This window comes from Nerophis lumbriciformis, linkage group LG23, assembly GCF_033978685.3.
Source record: "Nerophis lumbriciformis linkage group LG23, RoL_Nlum_v2.1, whole genome shotgun sequence".
NCBI lineage: Eukaryota > Metazoa > Chordata > Actinopteri > Syngnathiformes > Syngnathidae > Nerophis > Nerophis lumbriciformis.
Window position 1 is genome coordinate 30,609,338 of NC_084570.2, and position 17,323 is coordinate 30,626,660.

The 17,323-nt window shown below is 39.8% G+C and overlaps 2 protein-coding genes across 3 annotated transcripts in view; one reads left to right on the top strand and one right to left on the bottom strand.

Moving 5' to 3' along the window:
• ctsz (cathepsin Z) lies at window positions 1-6,625 on the top strand. The gene is made up of 6 exons (XM_061984775.2): window positions 1-209; window positions 322-485; window positions 5,399-5,578; window positions 5,645-5,795; window positions 5,870-6,032; window positions 6,091-6,625. The coding sequence occupies exons 1-6, from the start codon at window positions 82-84 to the stop codon at window positions 6,217-6,219; spliced, it is 915 nt and encodes a 304-aa protein (XP_061840759.1). The 5' UTR covers window positions 1-81; the 3' UTR covers window positions 6,220-6,625.
• Window positions 6,424-17,323, bottom strand: part of nelfcd (negative elongation factor complex member C/D) — a 24,227-nt gene continuing 13,327 nt past the window's right edge. For both annotated transcript variants that reach the window (XM_061984773.2, XM_061984774.2), the window contains 8 exons: window positions 15,563-15,728; window positions 15,363-15,497; window positions 15,156-15,295; window positions 12,687-12,801; window positions 12,523-12,618; window positions 12,307-12,447; window positions 6,899-7,028; window positions 6,424-6,830 (listed from right to left, as the gene is read on the bottom strand). In XM_061984773.2, the coding sequence (XP_061840757.1) occupies window positions 6,796-6,830; window positions 6,899-7,028; window positions 12,307-12,447; window positions 12,523-12,618; window positions 12,687-12,801; window positions 15,156-15,295; window positions 15,363-15,497; window positions 15,563-15,728 (958 nt within the window). In that variant the 3' untranslated portion in view covers window positions 6,424-6,795. The remainder of the gene's footprint in view (window positions 6,831-6,898; window positions 7,029-12,306; window positions 12,448-12,522; window positions 12,619-12,686; window positions 12,802-15,155; window positions 15,296-15,362; window positions 15,498-15,562; window positions 15,729-17,323) is intronic.

A 17,323-nucleotide genomic window follows, 5' to 3' on the forward strand; every position in this document is an offset into this window, starting at 1 on the left:
GCGCGGGGCAATGAGTCAGCTGACAGGTGAAGAAGTAGGTCGGGCAGTAGACAAGTCGGTAAAGACGTCGACCGGTAACCGATGGCGCGAACGAATGTTGTTGTGCTACTCTCGGTCTTGTTGTCGGCTGTGTCCGCCGGACTGTATTTCAACAAGCAGCAGCCTTGTTATGTCCGAGCGACGCCGAGGAAAAACGGCTTCGGACTGCGGTGAGTGAGTCGTGCGCTTTACTGACGACGAGGAGGAACCTGAATGCCTCATGAAATCACTGCCACGTGACGTGCAGTTGTTATTAAATATAAATGTATTGTTTGCTTTCAGGACGTCACCTCGTCCTCACGAGTACTTGAGTATTGTCGACCTGCCCAAGTCGTGGGACTGGAGGAATGTGAACGGGACCAACTTTGTCAGCACAACTCGCAACCAGCACATTCCTCAGTATTGTGGCTCGTGTTGGGCTCACGGCAGCACCAGCGCCATGGCAGGTACTTGCACCCACGACATGGATTCTAACTTTCATTCTGTGCTTTAAACACGTGACAAGTTCAAGCTCCAACTTCAACCAACAGGTGACGTCACTTTCCTTCTTCCGACCACCATACTTGCCAACCTTGAGACCTCCGATTTCGGGAGGTGGGGGGCGTGGTCGGTGGTGGGGGCGTGGCTAAGAGGGGAGGAGTATATTTACAGCTAAAATTCACCAAGTCAAGTATTTCATATATATATATAAGAAATACTTGACTCTCAGTGAATTCTAGCTATATATATATATATACCGGTATGTATAATAAAATACCTAAATTTCAGTGTTCATTTATTTACACATTTAAACACACACATAACACTCATCTACTCATATTTATTTATTTATTTACTCATTGTTAAGGGTTGAATTGTCCATCCTTGTTCTATTCTCTGTCACTAGAGCTGCGGCTTGGAACTTACAAGCGTATTTCTTCATCTTACTCGTCGTTGGCGTTACCACGGCTGTATCTTCCTCGTTCTTCTGCTTTGTCTCCTTGTGTGCGCAGTTGTGCACTGCATTCTCTAAAAGCCCTAGATGTTATTGTCACATATACATGTACAGTAGATGGCAGTATTGTTCTGTTTAAGAGTGTCACAACATTGCTGTTTACGGCAGACGAACTGCTTTACGGTAGACGAAAACGTGACTGCTGTTGTTGTGTGTTGTTATCGCGATGGGAGGACGTTAATGAAACTGCCTAACAATAAACCCACATAAGAAACCAAGAACTCGCCCTCCATCATTCTACAGTTATAACGTGATTGGGCAGGCACGCTGTTTATATTGTGGGAAAGCGGACGTGAAAACAGGCTGTCCTCACTCAGGTCCGCATGGAGCTGGAGGGGGCGTGGCCTCCAGCTCCGCCTGAATTCCGGGAGTTTTTCGGGAGAAAATTTGTCCCGGGAGGTTTTCGGGAGAAGCGCTGAATTTCGAGAGTCTCCCGGAAAATCCGGGAGGGTTGGCAAGTATGCCGACCACAAACTAGTTGAGACTCATCAGCGCCTCTGCTGGTTGTAGTGGTGCACAACATTACCCATGGCGCATAAACATAGACATCTTATAAGTAGACACAGCATCGAGCGCTACTACCTACTGGCGCTGACGAGACGCGGGGCCGCCATCTTGGAGTGGTGATCCGCTCCACTCAGTGCAATTCATTTGGCAGGAGCAATGCACTGTCAGCGCATTTAATTCATCTTACCTCACTGAATACCACTGATTTTCACACGTTTTTTTTGTCATACGTGTAGCTATGATAAAGGACGCATGTTTAGGCATGTTTTATTATTCATAGTTTGCTTAACAGTAAAATAATATTCTTATATGCTATTAGTGACCAGACGTCCGAGATCAAAACTGGGAATATAATCCGAAAGGGGGAAAAAAACGGTCAGATATTTTTAAATTCAAGAAACAATATGATTAGGTTATATATACATGCGTATATCCTACATAAACAATGCATACACATTCGATATCTATATATCTTAGGGACCTATAGACTGTATCTCTGTTGCTGCAGCAGCAGAGTTTATTCTGTCTTGACACTTTGTATTGATATTTTGTATTACATTCTTCCCTTAAATGATCATGTTTACAGTGATTTATATGTATGTCACTTTGGATAAAAACGTCTGCCAAATACTTAAACATAAACATATATAAACACCTGAAAGTCTTTATATCAGCTAAAACCACCTATCTGTTTCACTGGATTCAGAATAAAACCAAATTCTGTCTTACCCAACAATGTTAGTTTTTGAATATTGTTACTTGAAGACTTATTCCTGGTTACAATTATACTGTTAAGAAAGTATTGTCTTATACATTGCCTAAAATGAGAATGCATCATAATCAGTGGCGGCTGGTGAATTTTGTTTTAGGTGTCACAATCATTTATTTCATTCATTTGAGAACCACTGCTTTAGGCTATTGGATTGGATGGATACAACTGGAACTTTATGGTCATTGCGCTCAAAATATTTTTTACAGCATCTTCTACAATGTTTTAGTCCTAAATTAAGCTATTGTAAGCATAACAATTGATAAGTAATATCAAATATTACAGTAGTATTTACCAACAAAATTGTGTTCAGTATCGTGGCCACTGATTGGCTCAGCCTCAGGCAGCGTTAGGCTATTGGATTGGATGGATACAACTGGAACTTTATGGTAATTGCGCTCAAAATGTATTTTTAAGCATATTATACAATGTTTTTTTCCTAAATTAAGAATTTTTAAGCATACACATGGATAAGTAATATAAAATATCAAATATTACATTAGTATTGGCCAACAAAACTGTGTTCAGTATCGTGGCCACTGATTGGCTCAGCCTCAGGCAGCGTTAGGCTATTGGATTGGATGGATACAACTGGAACTTCATGGTCATTGCACTTAAAAGTACAACACAATTACATTTTCAGTACAGGTCCATTCAAAACACTCGGACAGAACGGGAAGACTGAAAAAATTAAGGAAAAATGGTAAACAAACTTAACTCAGATGAAAGGTGCAGGGGCTCAGTTTGAGACCAGGAAAACAACCTCAATCTTAAAGCAAAGACCCTGCCAGGAAAAACAATCCAGATTAGAATGTTTGTGTGCGAGCAAAAACACTTAAACTTTTCACTCTAATTGTCTATTTCTGGTCCTCAAATTCATCATATTTCACCTTGAGTGCCCACAGCACTAAGGTACCTTTAACGGCTGCCAGCATCTTCCAATTTGTCGATACACCAGGCAACGCTTGCTCCAATCAGCAGATGTCCTGCTATCATGATTCGGAAAAGGTAGATGTCTTCCACGTCCTCGACTGAAAGGGTCGCCAGGCATGCGGCACTTCGCCCCTCCCAAGAGTCCGTCGTGTGTCCAGCAACAACCGTTCCGACAGGACAGGCAGGTTCCCCCGAACCCAAGCTTCTCGTCGAAAATATCTTGTCAATTTGGTAGAGAACCCAGTTGATCAATTCCATTGTTTAGATTTTGGAGAGCGGTGCAAAGAGAGGCAACAAAAAAGTTAAGACAAGACACAGAAGCAAACGGGAGAGGGAAGGGAAAGCGTCCGCCTTCGATGAGAGCCAGAGAGAACGTGGTTAAGAGTGTAAAAGAGACATATCTAGTGGGCTCTTGTAATGTTGAAAAACATATTTAGAAGGTTGTAAACATGTTTTATGCTCTAACACGCAAGAGGATGCCCTGTGTTTCGCCTGTCAGGTGCAGAAAAGAGCAAACGGCTGTAACAAAGGCAGATCAAAAGATACCGGTATGGCGTTATTGTTTTAAATGTATGTCTCTTTCTATTAACTACCACCTATAATCAGTTGATCTATAATCAACTATTTCTACTTTGTGGCAATGACATGGCGGTCATGTCTGTAACCAATGAACAGCAATAAAAGAGCAACAACTATCACGATACACTTGGTAATGGCTGTCGCTTATTTGGTAATGACATCAAGAGATCTTATTTGTGTAAGTGGACCACGCAATTAAACTACCCTTTTATGTAATTATTATTTTATGTTAGCGGTATTTTGTAGGGGTGCTAAAAAAATCTATTCACAGCTTAATTACGATTTATTACTTATCTCGATTTTAAATCGATTAAAAATGTTCAAGAATTGATCATTTAAGAATTTTAAGGATACATTTTTAAAAAGCCATTTTTTGTGCCCATCTCCCCATTTACTTGCTGCGTGTACCCGGTATACGCTAAGAGACTGAATCACATCCTAAGTTGTCGTAATATTCACATCCCTATTATTATTATTATTATAGTATGTCCATAAAACATGTTTGACTACCAGACGTGGAAAAGAGTTAAGCAGACATGTGATTTTTCCGGCTACAGTCGGAAATCCGTCTTATCTCTGTAAAAATATTAAAAACTGCACTGGGAGCAGGTGGGTAAAGTGTCTTGCCCAAGGACACAGCGGCAGTGACGAGGATGGCAGAAGTGGGGATCGAACCTGGAACCCTCAAGTTGCTGGCACGGCCACACTACCAACCAAGCTATACCGCCCCAATGATGATTGGTTGGTTTACGTATAAGAACATCCATGATTGGTTGGTTGTTTACTATGATGAGTCATGATTTCTTAAGATTAGGGCAAACCATTAGGGACAGGCCAATCAGAGGCAAGATAGGGCGGGTCATCGAACCAGGAAGTGAAATCACAACAAACCCACGTTGGAGAAGAGAAGAAGGAATATTCAAGCGGGTGATTTATATATTTAAAAAAACTAGTGGAAGATGGCAGACGGATTCTCTTTCTTAGATTTTTTACCAACTGGTTGGGAACTAACAGTGTTGGGATTGTATTCATCCAAATATGATTAGCAGCAAAGTGGACAACGTTGTGGCTTGGAGAGCAAACGCAGGCCACAACAAGTAAGCTAGCTAGATGGTTAGCTAACTAGCTAGCTTGTTTCTGTGCTCTTGATTGTCTCCCCAATGTCCCATCCTGCAATTTAGTGCAGCGTTTAGGCAAGACGAACAGCAAGTACCTGCAACTGAGGTACTGACAAGTGATATTTTGACGCGAAAATTAATGTTTAAAAATACGGATTTCTGCGTTTTCACTGAAATTTCACATGCCTGCAAATGACATTGAGGAACATCCTCGTTCTTAATGTTGGATTAGTCTGTTCCTTGTACACACCAGCCACATCACTAAGTACAAATTTGTTTAAAAAAAAAAGGCTTTGCTTCACATCTTAAATAAAGCCAGGCAATGGTGAAAAAAGGGTAAACAGAGCTCATTAGCATTAAAGCTACATACACACAAAACTGAGTGTACTTAGTAAAAGCACTTTGAAACGGTCCCAGTATCAAGGCAAGGTTTTGGCTAACTTTTCTGCTCTGTCCTAGATCGCATCAATATAAAGCGCAAAGGGGCATGGCCGTCTGCATACCTCTCAGTGCAGCACGTGATCGACTGCGGCCAAGCAGGTAGTTGCCACGGCGGGGATCACGGTAGCGTTTGGGAGTACGCAAACCAACACGGCATCCCAGATGAGACCTGCAACAACTACCAGGCTAAGGACCAGAGTGAGTCTCCCGGCAAAGTCACTAACCGGTGCTCGTCGCGCTCACGTTTGCTATCCTCTTTTGAAGAGTGCAAGCCCTTCAACCAGTGTGGTACCTGTACCACCTTCGGCGTGTGCAACATTGTCCAAAACTACACTCTGTGGAAGGTGGAGGATTACGGCCCGGTCAGCGGGAGGGAGAAGATGATGGCAGAGATCTACGCCAGAGGACCGATCAGGTCTGTGACAGCAGGACAAATACAGAGAAGTCTGCAAAGGAGAGTTAGTAAACAATCAGTGCTGTTTGTTGTAGCTGCGGGATCATGGCCACAGACAAGCTGGATGCCTACGCAGGCGGCGTCTACTCAGAGTACAAGGAAGAACCCTTCGTCAACCACATCGTGTCGGTCGCGGGGTGGGGAGTGGAGGATAGTGTGGAGTACTGGATTGTACGCAACTCCTGGGGGGAGCCTTGGGTAAGTACACGGCGACACAACAAAGCAGCAGCATGTGAAAGGGTTGTGTTGTTGTCAGGGGGAGAAGGGCTGGCTCAGGATCGTTACCAGCGCCTACAAGGGAGGAAGTGGAAGTTCGTACAACCTGGCACTGGAGCAGGACTGCGCATATGGAGACCCTATAGTCCCGAAAGACTACCGAGTCTAGTATTAATCCCAGGGTTCATTGCTGTCTTTTTTAATCCTCATTGCAAAGGGAATACGTGAGATTTAGTTTTTTAAGTTTTTAAATTTCAGTGCCAATGTGGACGCTTGGATCTAAGGTTTTGTTTTGTTTCTGAGAGGCTGTTGAACAGTCACACATTTTGAATGATAACCAATCAGGAGATAGGACACATGATCACACACTGAATTGAAAATATTAACGAACTTCAATCACAAACAGAAATCAACAACATATTTAGACACGCATGCTGGATCTGTGTTAAAATATCCACGGCTGCTACACAGCTGATTAAAGTGTGCCTTATGCTAAAACATGATCTTTTTTGGTCTTTTCACAAATGTAATGTACACATTCAGACAATAACGTGTCAATAAAGTCTTTAAAGTGATGCCGTCTGGGCTTTTTTTCTTCTTATCACTCACCCTGCTGGTTGATAGAAAATGGAAAAGTAGTCCACTGTCCTACTAGATCCTTCAAGTTGCAGTCCGTAGCACTAAAATCCCGCATTGTGTCATCACACTGGTCAGTCCAGTCTGAGGTCACTTCTTCATGGTGCAATTAATTAATCATGATGAAATTTGACTTGCAATGAGCTGGAAAAATACAGAAACGAGTTAAGTTGCACAAATGTATTCAAGTCATCTTCAACAAAAGGTCTTACAGATGAACTCGGCCACAGGGTCGTGTTCTCCTTCTGTGCGGATTGTTCCTGCAATGCTGTCGTTCTCCAAGATGGGCAGGAAGAGCTGAACAAAGTCTGATGTGTAGGGAGGTGCGATCACGTCCAGCACCTTCACAAAAACATAATTTTGGTTATATTCATTTTCAAAAGAGCACCGTACAGATGACAGATGTGCTCATAAATTCACATAACCTGGGAGAATTTATGATATTGTGGCCCTTCTGCAGAGAATATGAATAACACAAACCATTGCAAATGTTTGGGTGAAGCTATTTATTGGCAAACAACTGCGTTTACTCTTTTTAAATCAAAAGTACCCAAATGGCCCTGATCAAAAGTTGACATACCCGAGTTGTTAATACCATGTATTGCCCCCCTTTAACGTCAATGACAGCTTGAAGTCTTTTGTGGTTGTCGTAGGTGAGGTTCTGTATTTTCTCAGATGGCAAAGATGCCCCATTCTTCTTGGCAAAAAGCCTCCAGTTCCTGCAAGTTCTTGGGCTGTCTTGGCACAAACTGCACGTATGAGATCTCCCCAGAGTGGCCCAATGATATTGAGGTCAGGAGATTCAGATGACCACTCCAGAACTTTCACTATGTTCTGATGTAGCCAATAACAGGTCGACTTGGCCTTGTGTTTTGGATCATTGTCATATTGGAACGTCCAAAAACGTCCCATGCATAGTTTCTGGGCGGATCAGTGCTAATTTTTCTCCAGTATTTTCTGACAACATTCTGCAATCGTCTTGCCAACAATTTTGGCCAAAATTCCTGTGCTGTTGTAGCTCACACATCCCTAAAACATCAGTGATCCACCTCTCCAAATGTAGCGTTTATGGCTGGGGCCAAAGTTACATTTTGGTCTCCAAATTACTTTGTTCCAGACGTTTTGAGGCTTGGGGGGGATGAGTAAAAAAAAAAAAAAGGTTCTGTCTCAGACTGGGCTCCTGGAAAGGGGGTACAGACTGAGGCCAACAAAAAAAACTTGGCTATTAGCACAAATAAACATGTTACATAGAATCCACAAAACTTGCAACAGAGGTGAGGGAGCGTGGGCTACGGTGGAAGGCTGCTGCTATCTAAAGTGCTGCACAGCTCCACCCATGCCATCCATTGTGACGGGCAGCCTTTGGACTGCTTGAACGGCTGCCATCATCTTCCGAATTTGAGGATACACCAAAGCCATGCCCAGCCCAATCAGCAGATGCCCTGCGATCATGGTTCCAAAGCACTGAGAGGCACATGATTCTCCATTTTTCTCCCAGGAGTCAATTGTTAATTGAGTCGAGAGTCCAGCTTATCAATTCCATGTTAGGTGTTTAGATTTCGGAGGACAGCGCAGAGAATGAGACTCTTAAAAAGTATAGACAAGACAAGACAAAGAGAGCAAGCATGGTGAGACAGAGAGGGAGGAAAATATGGCCGCCTCCACCAAGTGCCAAGCCAGAAATGGCCTTCTTCCGGCAACTGCACCACGCAGCCCATTTTCTTCAGGTGCCTCCTTATTGTGCATCTTAAAACGGCTACACCACACTTTTTCAGAGATTCCTGTATTTTAGCTGAAGTTATTTGTGGATTTTTCTTTGCATCTCAAAATTTTTTCCTAGCAGTTGTTGCTGAAATCTTTGCTGGTCTACCTGATCGTGGTTTTTGTTTCAACACAGTCCTTAATTTTCCACTTCTTAACCACTTCTTAATTCCTTGGATATTTTTTTTTACCCATTTCTTGTTTTCCGTGACAATTATTTTGCTTTTGCCATGACTCAGAATCCAGAAAGGTGTGTGCAGCACTGGATGAAAGATGCAACTGTCTGTCAGAAGCCCAGAAACTCACTGACCTTGTATACACACACTAGCTACTAACAAACAGGTTACAGGTGAGGATGGGAACCTTGATTAACCATTCAAACCGGTTTGACCTGATAACATGTACAAAAGTTGACACAAAGTCACTGGGTTATGTAAACTTTTGATCAGGGTCATTTGAGTACTTTATTTTGTCATTTTGATTGAAAAAGAGTAAACACAGTTGTTTGCCAATAAATAAATAGCTTCACCATGAGTGGAAGAAAGGCTTTTGTGTTATCATTCATATTCTCTGAAGAATGGCCAAGAAATGATAAATTCTCCCAGGGTATGTAAACTATGAGCACAACTGTATTTATACAATTACACACACAGACCCTAGGTATGTAACAAATACCGGTATTAATGATACAATTCAGTTACTATTTACATTTTAATTATCGTAAAACTGAGATTGATTACCAAGTTTAAATAAGGTGATACTGCTCATTTGCCAAAGAAGCAGCTAGCCAAAGAAGCTAACTAGCTCAAATGTGTCTACAACGGGAAGTGAACCTACGTGATGTTATAAACAGGAAGTGAAGCACAACCAAAATAAAAAATAAAATCAACATTTTTAAACACTCAAATCAAAATATGTCTCTTAAGAAGCCAGAACAATAGTTCATGTTTTTCTGCCAACGAAAGGCATTGTGTCTGTTGTATTCATCTATTTGTGGAATGGTTAAACGATTTCAGTGTACGTATACCAAGTAAGTACTTTTTGAGCACATTTCAACAATTTGGTGATAATCATGATACTGAGCAAGATTTGAAATGTTGACATTGTTATGACTCCAGTGCATGATATCATGATGTTCTATGCAACTACAGTAGTTACATGTTTTACACGCCTTGACATACATGACCAGGACTTGTACATAGAGCGCCACAATCCGTTTGCTGATTGACAACAGCTCATAAAGTTGTCTGGTACAGATCCCCGATATTGTAGTTTGTCCACTCCTTGTGTCCTGTGTCCATATTGCCGTACTCTCAGTGCATTAGTCTTATATTAATATGTCAAGGCTATAATCCCATTCAGTTATTCTACTCTATAATTATGTTCAAGCCATTTTACCTGGATATACTGCAGTGACCATTTCTTATAACAATTACTGAAGTTAGAAAAAAAGATTTGATTTCTATTGTATTGTATTTCTGTTAACTGTGTGTCAAAAACTTCACTTAACAAATGTTTAAAAAAAAACAATTACCCGGTACTGAAGTTATTATTACTTTGTGTTGTGTTGTATTATAAGTGTTACTAAACAGTTTAACAAAATGCTGTATTTTATGTAAGAAATGATTTCAAGTTAAAGTTATGGAGGTAGGTTACCGGTACAGTTATGTTTTACTGCGCATTTTATTGTAAATTTTCTAACCTAAAAGCTTAAAAACCTACCAGTCACATTAATAGATATAATGCAGGGGTGTCAAACTTATCTTGGTTGAGGGACCACATAATCCCTAAATAAATGTCAAGTGGGCCAGACTTCTACAATCATAACATAATTGAACTATAAATAACAATAAATCCATGTTCCTTGCTTTCATGCACAGAAACACAAGTACATAAAAAATTGTCATATTTATCTAAATATCCATTTACAAAAATGATCATGAACAACCTCAGATTTTTTAAGATAGGTGTTTTCACAAATACTAAAACAACTTTAAGTCAAAGGTATTTGGAATTATGGAGGAAATACAGGAAGTGTTTTAGTTGTGCTTGGAGGATGTATCTTTTGCCTTGACGAGTGACGCCAAATATTATATTAAATTTCCTTGAACACCGACACTTGTCGATTACACACCAAGCACGGATTTTCTTTACAATCCGATAAAAAGTCAAATTCAGGCTGTTATCGGCAATACCGAACTGATACTTTGTGCAAATATACCTAATGTGTCTGCTAAAACTTAAACAATTGTGTGTTTTCAAATAACATATCTGGTTAAAAAAAAGATCTGAACTTTTTAAACTAATAATTAACTATAATATACTTACTACTTGTTCACCTCTAACACAAAGCTATCAAAATGGCCCCCCATACTTGACTTGGTGGAAAACGTTTAGACACCCCTGATCTAAAACTTTGGAAGTTCTCAAAATAAAACTGAAATATACCTAAAATACATATGAACAAAGTTGGTTTGTTAATTAATTAAAAATAAAATAATACCAATTTATGAATTAACTAATTGGACAAATTAATATTAATATAACATTAATATTTTCTTACAGGCATATTTTTTGACACCCAAGGTTATGCAGTTACACAATCATATGATGATTATTATTTGTATTTCATTCTTACATGGGAAAAAACAACAATATAAATGTAAGGAATAAGAGTAAAGAAATTGGTATGTGATGAGAAAAAAGCTAAAATGTTTTAACAAATAATAAAATACTTAGTGACCTATAATACAAAGCTGACATAGCTAGAGTATGTGTTTTTAGAATTTGTAAAAAAAAAAAGAAAAGAATATCAATATGCTCCCGCATACTTTTGACTTTTTAGGACACGGCCCTTGGTGGAAAAATGTTGTACACCCCTGAACTAAAGTATAAAATTCAAAAGTATCAACATTTTGAGTTGAGAATTAACATTAGAGCATAAAGATCTGGTATCGACATTTCAGTATCGATCCGCACATCACTACCAAGGAAGCAGGAGAGTTCAGTCTGAGTGCCAGGGTTGTGCCTCTTAGTCTACTCTAATTACAACTAGGGATGTCCGATAATATCGGCCTGCCGATATTATCGGCCGATAAATGCGTTAAAATGTAAAATCGGAAATTATCGGTATCGTTTTTTTTATTTTATTTTTTTATTAAATCAACATAAAAAACACAAGATACACTTATAATTAGTGCACCAACCCAAAAAACCTCCCTCCCCTCATTCACACAAAAGGGTTGTTTCTTTCTGTTATTAATATTCTGGTTCCTACATTATATATCAATATATATCAATACAGTCTGCAAGGGATACAGTCCGTAAGCACACATGATTGTGCATGCTGCTGGTCCACTAATAGTACTAACCTTTAACAGTTAATTTTACTAATTTTCATTAATTACTAGTTTCTATGTAACTGTTTTTATATTGTTTTACTTTCTTTTTTATTCAAGAAAATGTTTTTAATCTATTTATCTTATTTTATTAATTTTTTTAAAAAGTACCTTATCTTCACCATACCTGGTTGTCCAAATTAGGCATAATAATGTGTTAATTCCACGACTGCATATATCGGTTGATATCGGTATCGGTTGATATCGGTATCGGTAATTAAGCAGTTGGACAATATCGGAATATCGGGTATCGGCAAAAAGCCATTATCGGACATACCTAATTACAACATTCATACCTCTTCTCTAACCTAGTGCATCCCCTAGTGGATGATTTAAGAATAGCATGGAATACATGCAGTTTTTAAACTTTTGAAATGAATCAAAATCTCCTGATTTGATGCATGAAGCATGTCAAGAATTATAGTTCCAGTACATTACATGATGACTTTCGAAGTTGTTACCTCAGTGACAAAGTAGCGAATGAGAGAGATGTCAGTGTTGAGTTTCTCCAGACACTTGCGAATGTAACCCACCACAGGTAGGACGTAACCACGACTCAGCAGGTGAACCATTCGGTCCAAAAGGGTCTTCTTGAGCTCCAACTGAGGGCACATTTTAGAAACGTTGAAAAGGCTTTGCTATCTTGACAGGAGTTCACGGAGCATAAAAACACACACCTGCTCCATGACGTCCAGCTGCGAGTGCTCCGTCTCAAAGAGCTTGATCAGTAGTTGGAGCACCTGAGGATGCAGCAGCTGGTGACACGTGCAGATCTGTCGGGAGAGGAAGTCCATCTTTAGTCGCCTTTTCCAGAAGGAGGTCAAGTCCAACTGTGTTCTACCTCATCCAGAAGGGCTAAATGGACCGGGGTGTGATCGGTCTGCAGCTGAAAGTACCGTGGTTCTGACACGGTCCAGTCCACCCACTTCAAAACCCCCATGGCCACCACTGGGAATCTGAGATCACGTGAACCAAAGAAGGAGATGAACAATCTTAGTATTAGTCTCGAAAAGGGGAACTGAAACCCATTTTTACAAGACATGAAACTGCAAACAAAAGGCAATATGGGTGTAAATATTTTAAAGTCTTCCCAATAACACCGTGACGTGTGACGGAATCAGACAATAACTTGGTGTGTGTTTTTTTTCTGGCAGTTTAGCGCTGGCCGGGTCTAAAAATACGATACATTTCCCGGAATCCTCTGCCCAGCACGAAGCCGGTGAGGTGGAGGCGTGGAACGCCGTAAGCAGGAAGTGAAGTGTGTTCGTAGTCGATGAGGAATTCTTTGTTTGGACATTTCTTGAAAAATGTAATTAAACTCTATACATAACTATTTGAGTTATATTGCTAACAATAAACCACAGCAGTCAAACTCAAGGCCCAGGGGCCAGATCTGTCCGATGACATCATTTTATCTGGCCCCCGAACACCTGGAAATGATATGTCAATAAAGTACTTAATATTTTCTCACTAAATGTAATTGATTTTTTTCATTTTGACAGAAAAAATATATTGTATGTACGGCTTGAAATTGCATGCCTTTTAAACTTTAATAGAATCCAATATTGCAACAAGTATTACAGCATATTATCATACTTTCCAAACTTGTTTTTGTCTAAATAAAAATACTTAACTTACCTATCAAATGAATAAAAATGACAATACATATTTACGTTGTTCTTTACAGCATATTACTGTAAATTGAATAAAACTACTACTGTTTTTTGCGTTAAAATTCTGTTGACTGAGCTGCCAGTTTTTGACTGTAAAATGTACGGTTGTTGTTTTTAACGGTGTATTACTGTAAATGGAAAGACGGTACATTTGTTTTTACGGTACAAAAACTGGCAGCTGAGTTGCCAGAATAAAAAAAGAACTTGTACTGTTTTTCCATGAACAATATAATGTTGTAAAAACCAACGTAAATTTAACACACAAATTCTGGCAACTAAGCTGCCAGCTTTTTCTGCAAAACCCCCCCAAAAAACAGTGGTACTGTTTTACCCTTTACTGTAAAATGGTGTAAAAAATATAAAAACCGCTATATTTTACAGTAAAATTTTGTAAATGTAAAGTTTATACTGTAAAATCGACAGTCTACTTAAAACAATGTATATAATTAATAATGAAATCCAGAGGCAAATTCATACATAATTCACTTTTACAAGCGGCCCTCTGATGGCAGCCATAACTGCCATGTGGTCCTCAATGAAAACCAGTTTGACATCCCTGCAATAAACTCAGGTGAAAACAGAACCTATGTGGCGGAGGTAAGAAAGTCTGCGTCCTGCAAAGCAAAGCGCGCCACTTTCGCCTCGAGCATTTCCAAGTCAACACAGCCAACCGCTCACATCGCAGCGCACGAGACAGCGAGATGGTGCAACCAAACCTGATGGGATTGGCTGTTTAGTGTGTCCATCACATTGCTTACAGATCACTTCCTGTTTTGCTAGATTACCAGACCGCGTGTGCCTTTGTTCATGCAACCAACCATGCGTCATTCTTTTTGGTTTCTTCCAACCCCCCCCAAAAAATATATAACAAATAAATATAAATATACCGGTATATACCGTACATTCCGGACTATAAGCTGCTACTTTTTTCCAACACTCTGAACCCTGCAGGTTATAAAACGGAGCGGCTAATGTTTGAATTTCTCTTTGCTGGCGATCATGATAAGAATAAATGTATAAAAACACAGAGGGTGTTTTGTTGTTTGTGCAATGGCGCCATCTTTTGGTGGCGTTCGCTTACTGAGTTCGCTTACATTTTTTTTCAACCAGTGTGCCGTTCAATCTTTTAGCTGTCCATGGTGTTTTTACGCATATGGGTTCTTCATTCATCACTTCAGGCAACGTTTGTAAGTTTTACAATATAACTAAAACAATTTTTACTTATTAAACTGTCCCATGTGTGATGTCTGTAAAAGTGTTTTCATGAATATTTGTACCTGCTATCGTAATGTAATCAAGCTAGCGTTGTTATCATTAGCTAATATGCTAACACATTTACAAGTGACTGTGTTAGTATTATTAACTTATAATAGCATCTTTTTGTATTGTTTCAGTTTCACAAATTCCTCAGTAAATTCACCAAAACGTCATGTACCGGTATATATAAATATATATATGTGTGTGTATATATATACAGTATATATGTACACGCACACGCACACGCACACACACACACACACACACACACACACACACACGCACACACACACACACACATAAATCTCGTTGTATCAGGCCAGTCTACTGTCAGTTCAAGGTTTAGCGGTGCAATGAGCTAATATTGCTAGGTCACTCACCGTATGCACTGGTACAAAGTCCCAAGCTCCGCTACTAGTTCTGTGGCCCCTTTGTTATCATTGCAGCAAAGGTTGTGCACTGTCTCGATGGCCTTGGAGGTGGACTTCAGCTCGTCTTTGTTAATGTTGACTCGCTTGTTCTATAATCACAAAAGAAAACTGTTAGAAACTGTGAAAATGTAAAAGAAGACAGGAGATCATCTAAACCTTTTTCCAGGTCTCGACCACACTGGCAGCGTAGGCCAGGATGTGGATGTATTTGTGCTTGTGGTCTTGGTTGATCTTTGAGCCCGGCTTGAACAGCGACTGCATGAAAAGGTCCAAAAAGGCGGGCACTCTGATCTGTGTAGAAAAAGCAATTAGTGATCAATGAGTGCAAATCGTGTAAAGGTGATTAGTGTCTTCACCAGCTCCACCGGAGGCGGATCCATGCTGCTGAACATCTTGAAGAGCACGGTGATATCAGCAGGATTCAGGGCTCCTTTGGACAACATGGCACCCAGCGCCTGGCAGGCACGTGGGTACGCTGATGCTGTGCCCAGTGCCAGGGTGATCTGACTGGCATCGTGGCCCCTGCATGAACAAATGCTACTTCTCTCATAATCTAATAAAGACATCCAATACTAGATACTGAATACAAAAATAACCATCAGACACATATTGATGTCACTTGCTCATTCCAGTACAATGGAACCTCCATTTACCAATGCCTCTATTTGCAACCTTTAGATGGAGCCAAATATACCTCTGTGTGCAAATAATGTCTCACCCCACAAACGCTTCATTCATTTATTCATTGTATGTGACACTGGGGGCCGCATTTTGAGGACATCACTTCTTGTACATGCGGGCACAGCCATTTTGAAGAGGCGGGGCCCCGAATCACATCCTGTTGACATATTTGCGAGTAGACGGTGGCGCCAATGGCACACGGATTGGCTCGCAAAATGGACAAGTCCACAATTTTTGCAATGCCCAAGGTCGAGACTGAAGACTAGAGGCAGGAGCTTTTGCAGTAGCAGGTCCTGAACTCTGGAACACTCTCCCTCTGAGTCTCAGAGAGGAAACATCTCTCCATACTTTTAAATCTTCTTTAATACCTCACTTAATTGTTATGTTATTCTTTTCTATTGTGTGTTATATATAGAATGTTCTGTACTTATTGTGATATTTATTATTTTTAATGTTTTACCTTTCTGTTTTTTCACAATTGTTATGCATTTTAACTGTTTTGTATATGGACTGTTCTGTACTTATTGTGATTTTTATTATTTTTCATGTTTTACCTTTCTGTTTTTTTGACAATTTTTATGCATTTTAACTGTGTTTTGTACATAGAATGTTCTGTACTTAGTGTGATTTTGATTATATTTATTTTTAATATTTTTACTTTTGTGTTTTTTCAATATTTTTATGCATTTTAACTGTGTGGTATATATAGAATGTTCTGTACTTAAGTGTAATTTTTATAATTTTTAAAAATGTACCTTTGTTTTTTTCCACTATTTTATGCATTTTAATTGTGTGTTATATATAAATAAATCTACCTTGACCTTGACAATCATAACCATGATTAAAAAATGTTTTATATGCTTGCTGATGTTGCCAAAGGGGTTAAATATATTCGCAAGGCCAGAGAGAAAATGCAAGACCAGGTGAAAAAGCTGTTAGCTTGTGGATAAGCCCGGTCTCATCAGTTAAAACTTTGCTGCAGAAAAAGCCTCCTTTGCTGAATAAAATCTTTGCTTGATAAACTTCTCCATGGCAGCTTTGCCTCACTACTCCACGCGGCGAATGCTGGGTCCTCTTTTTAAACTTAAAAAAAACCCACCCACGACTCGTCTTCAATTGTTCTTCCGTGTTTGTTAGAGCATGGTCGCTTTTGGACATCAAGTCACCATATGAATAAGAAGCTTTTCGAAAATAATAGCCTCGGAAATGCTATTACCGGTACTTGTTAGCGTATAATACAGCTGAGGAGAAGGCACAACCTGGATACAAGTTGATGATGGTTCGCCGTTTACAACTCCGAAACTCCCACACTATTCAAAATAATGCCACAAATATTTACCGACACAAATACACAAGGTAAAACGGATTTGTTTATTTGTAGCAACATGGTTGGTAACGTTTTGGAGAGCACCAAAGGGACTTGTGTGTGTGCGCAC

Coding starts and splice junctions, on each gene's coding strand:
- ctsz (XM_061984775.2), top strand. CDS start 82: ATGGCGCGAACGAATGTTGTTGTGCTACTCTCGGTCTTGTTGTCGGCT. Junction 486..5,398: donor CAGCACCAGCGCCATGGCAG/GTACTTGCACCC, acceptor GCTCTGTCCTAG/ATCGCATCAATATAAAGCGC. Junction 6,033..6,090: donor ACTCCTGGGGGGAGCCTTGG/GTAAGTACACGG, acceptor TGTTGTTGTCAG/GGGGAGAAGGGCTGGCTCAG.